General features: G+C 35.9%; 1 protein-coding gene across 1 annotated transcript in view; it reads right to left on the reverse strand.

Annotated features, from left to right (window-relative positions):
* LOTGIDRAFT_239741 (hypothetical protein) overlaps positions 1 to 1,541 on the reverse strand; it is a gene marked incomplete at its 5' end in the record, with an annotated part of 5,416 nt that extends 3,875 nt beyond the window's left edge. Inside the window, 4 exons of the mRNA XM_009051851.1 lie at positions 23 to 83; positions 290 to 466; positions 768 to 927; positions 1,240 to 1,541. Of these exons, the coding sequence (XP_009050099.1) occupies positions 23 to 83; positions 290 to 466; positions 768 to 927; positions 1,240 to 1,541 (700 nt within the window). The remainder of the gene's footprint in view (positions 1 to 22; positions 84 to 289; positions 467 to 767; positions 928 to 1,239) is intronic.
* Between the last annotated feature and the right edge of the window lie 768 nt (positions 1,542 to 2,309).

Raw genomic sequence — 2,309 nt, forward strand, 5'->3', positions numbered from 1 at the left:
CTACACATAAGACTGTATGTACCAGCTTCTACACAATATCTAAATGCTGGTAGAAACGTTGTTCTCCAATCTCTTATAGAAACCTATATGAAAAAAAACACGCATGCAAACTTGCATTTAAAAAAGGCCAGATTCGTTTACCCATTGACGGAGACCTCCGAACAACCCAATTTGGTTTCAACGGTATTGGTGGCACCACTCATAAAGTTTAGATAAAGTGACGCTTTCGTACCTTTAAGATGAGAATTCCGATTTATTATTTTTATGTATTATGTTAATCCAGAAATACTTGAACCTGAGAGTCAAATGAAAATCTTGAAACTGGCACGTCATCTGGACCACCATGTACATTAAAATGTTTACAACCACCACTAGCTCTAACATATCTGGGATGATCTCCTTGTAAACCTTTAATATAAGCTTGTGATAACATACCATTAAGAACAGGATCTTCTCCATAAGTTTCCTAAAACAATTGAGTATTGTGATCTTTGTATGGTTTCAGACAAAACTTCAAATATACATAGCTCTTAATGTATATTTTGTTCCCTGGTTCCTCATTGGTTTGAGGCAATGACTACATGGTCCTGAAGTTGTCAAGAGCTTGATCAATAATGGAAAGTAACTTTTGAATAATTTTCCTTATGCATTTATAACACGACAGATTGGAAATTACACATTATAGTCGCCTAAGATACTAGTACAGAAAAATGAGTTATTCATAGATTGGTCAAATTGGGCCAACATTTTTTTATTGAACTTATTACCTGATTGCGACCCCATCTCGGATCTCTCATAATATTTATAACTGGTGCAAAACAGCTCAGTCCAGTATGACCCTTATACGATCCGTTCTGTACATTAGCATGATTAGTAGCTCGAACTTCTACTGCTGTAGCTTCAGCCATTCTAAATATCAGATCTGTACTGAAATGACAAATGCTTGCTAGAACATTGCACCGTATGATCAAAAGCCTCAAAGAGAAGTTTAAACTAGCTATAACACAACAGTAAACCATATACAAAAAAAACAGCGTTCTGATGTAGTTTAGACACTTTTCTAAGATATTTCCATCAGATGAAAACATATACACGAATAGCTGTTTGTTTGGTTACCTTTTTTTTCAGAAATTAAGATGATGGAATTTGACATACTAATAAAATTTCACGTGATCATTCTCTTAGGAAATTCACCAGTTGACATGAATACACCATAGGAATGTTGATGACATTAAATACCTGAAGGTTGCAGCTAGTCCAATAGATTGAGGATACGCTGTGGCATTGTGTCCAACATCACCATGAAGACATTCAGTATCCCATTGATATGGTTTGATTCCAAGTCTGTCAATTGCAGGAGCCGGTCCATTTATTCCGGCACCACCTTTAGCCATCTGTAGTTGGATTTCATCAAGTGTCAATCGTCCTACCAGATCATCCACTCTTTCATCCCATAATAATGATGTATTACGGAAAGGAAAATCCTGTAGAGACGAATTTACTAGAAATAGTAAACAGAAGGCTAATGCTGTTACAGCCATGGTTAGAAGACCTATTAATTATCTCAATCACATACGGTCTATATTCATTATCAGTAAAAGCCGGATTGAGAAATTTAACAGCTGGTGTATCGTATACTAGTAGGCCTACATTTAATTAGATCAAGGTTTTAATCACATCAATTTGCATTGATGTCCTGGTTCAAGGCTATATATCAAGCTTTGAACTTGCTTTTATCAATACCATTTCTACATAATTATGTATACGCACCTACCTAAATATAGGCCTGACGTACATGCAGCATGTATTGCACTCCTAGTGTAAAATGATCTCTCAAGAAACACCGAGAGATCACTAGGTCATAAGGGTTCAAAGCAGGATACACGGTAAATGCGTGTTTTTTCATCTGAGAATAAACATGTGGTATATGTCTGGGGACTGGGAACACGCTCATAGTCTGGCGTTATCAAACTGTAATCTTTAAAGTGTAGAAGAAAATGGGTTTACCCTGACGTTTGCAATGTGCATTGTACAGGCTTTTTTTACAGAGAAATTGCCACAGACGACAAATCCCTTGATCTTACCTATCGGCTATTTGATTACAATCCATTTTGATTTGAGAGTAATTGTCGTGTATTCTTTTACTCTTTTTATAACTACTAATTCAGTAGCCTTCTACCCATTGTCGTTTTATGAAGCAAATCAATTTTGAACATTTACACCAAACGTTTGTAAATGACCAACGAGTCCGAAAGCCCTATTGTAACAAAATATGACTAATATGTATAATGTATCAAAGTAGGGCTTTG

This window comes from Lottia gigantea, assembly GCF_000327385.1.
Source record: "Lottia gigantea unplaced genomic scaffold LOTGIsca_1714, whole genome shotgun sequence".
Taxonomy (NCBI): Eukaryota; Metazoa; Mollusca; class Gastropoda; family Lottiidae; genus Lottia; species Lottia gigantea.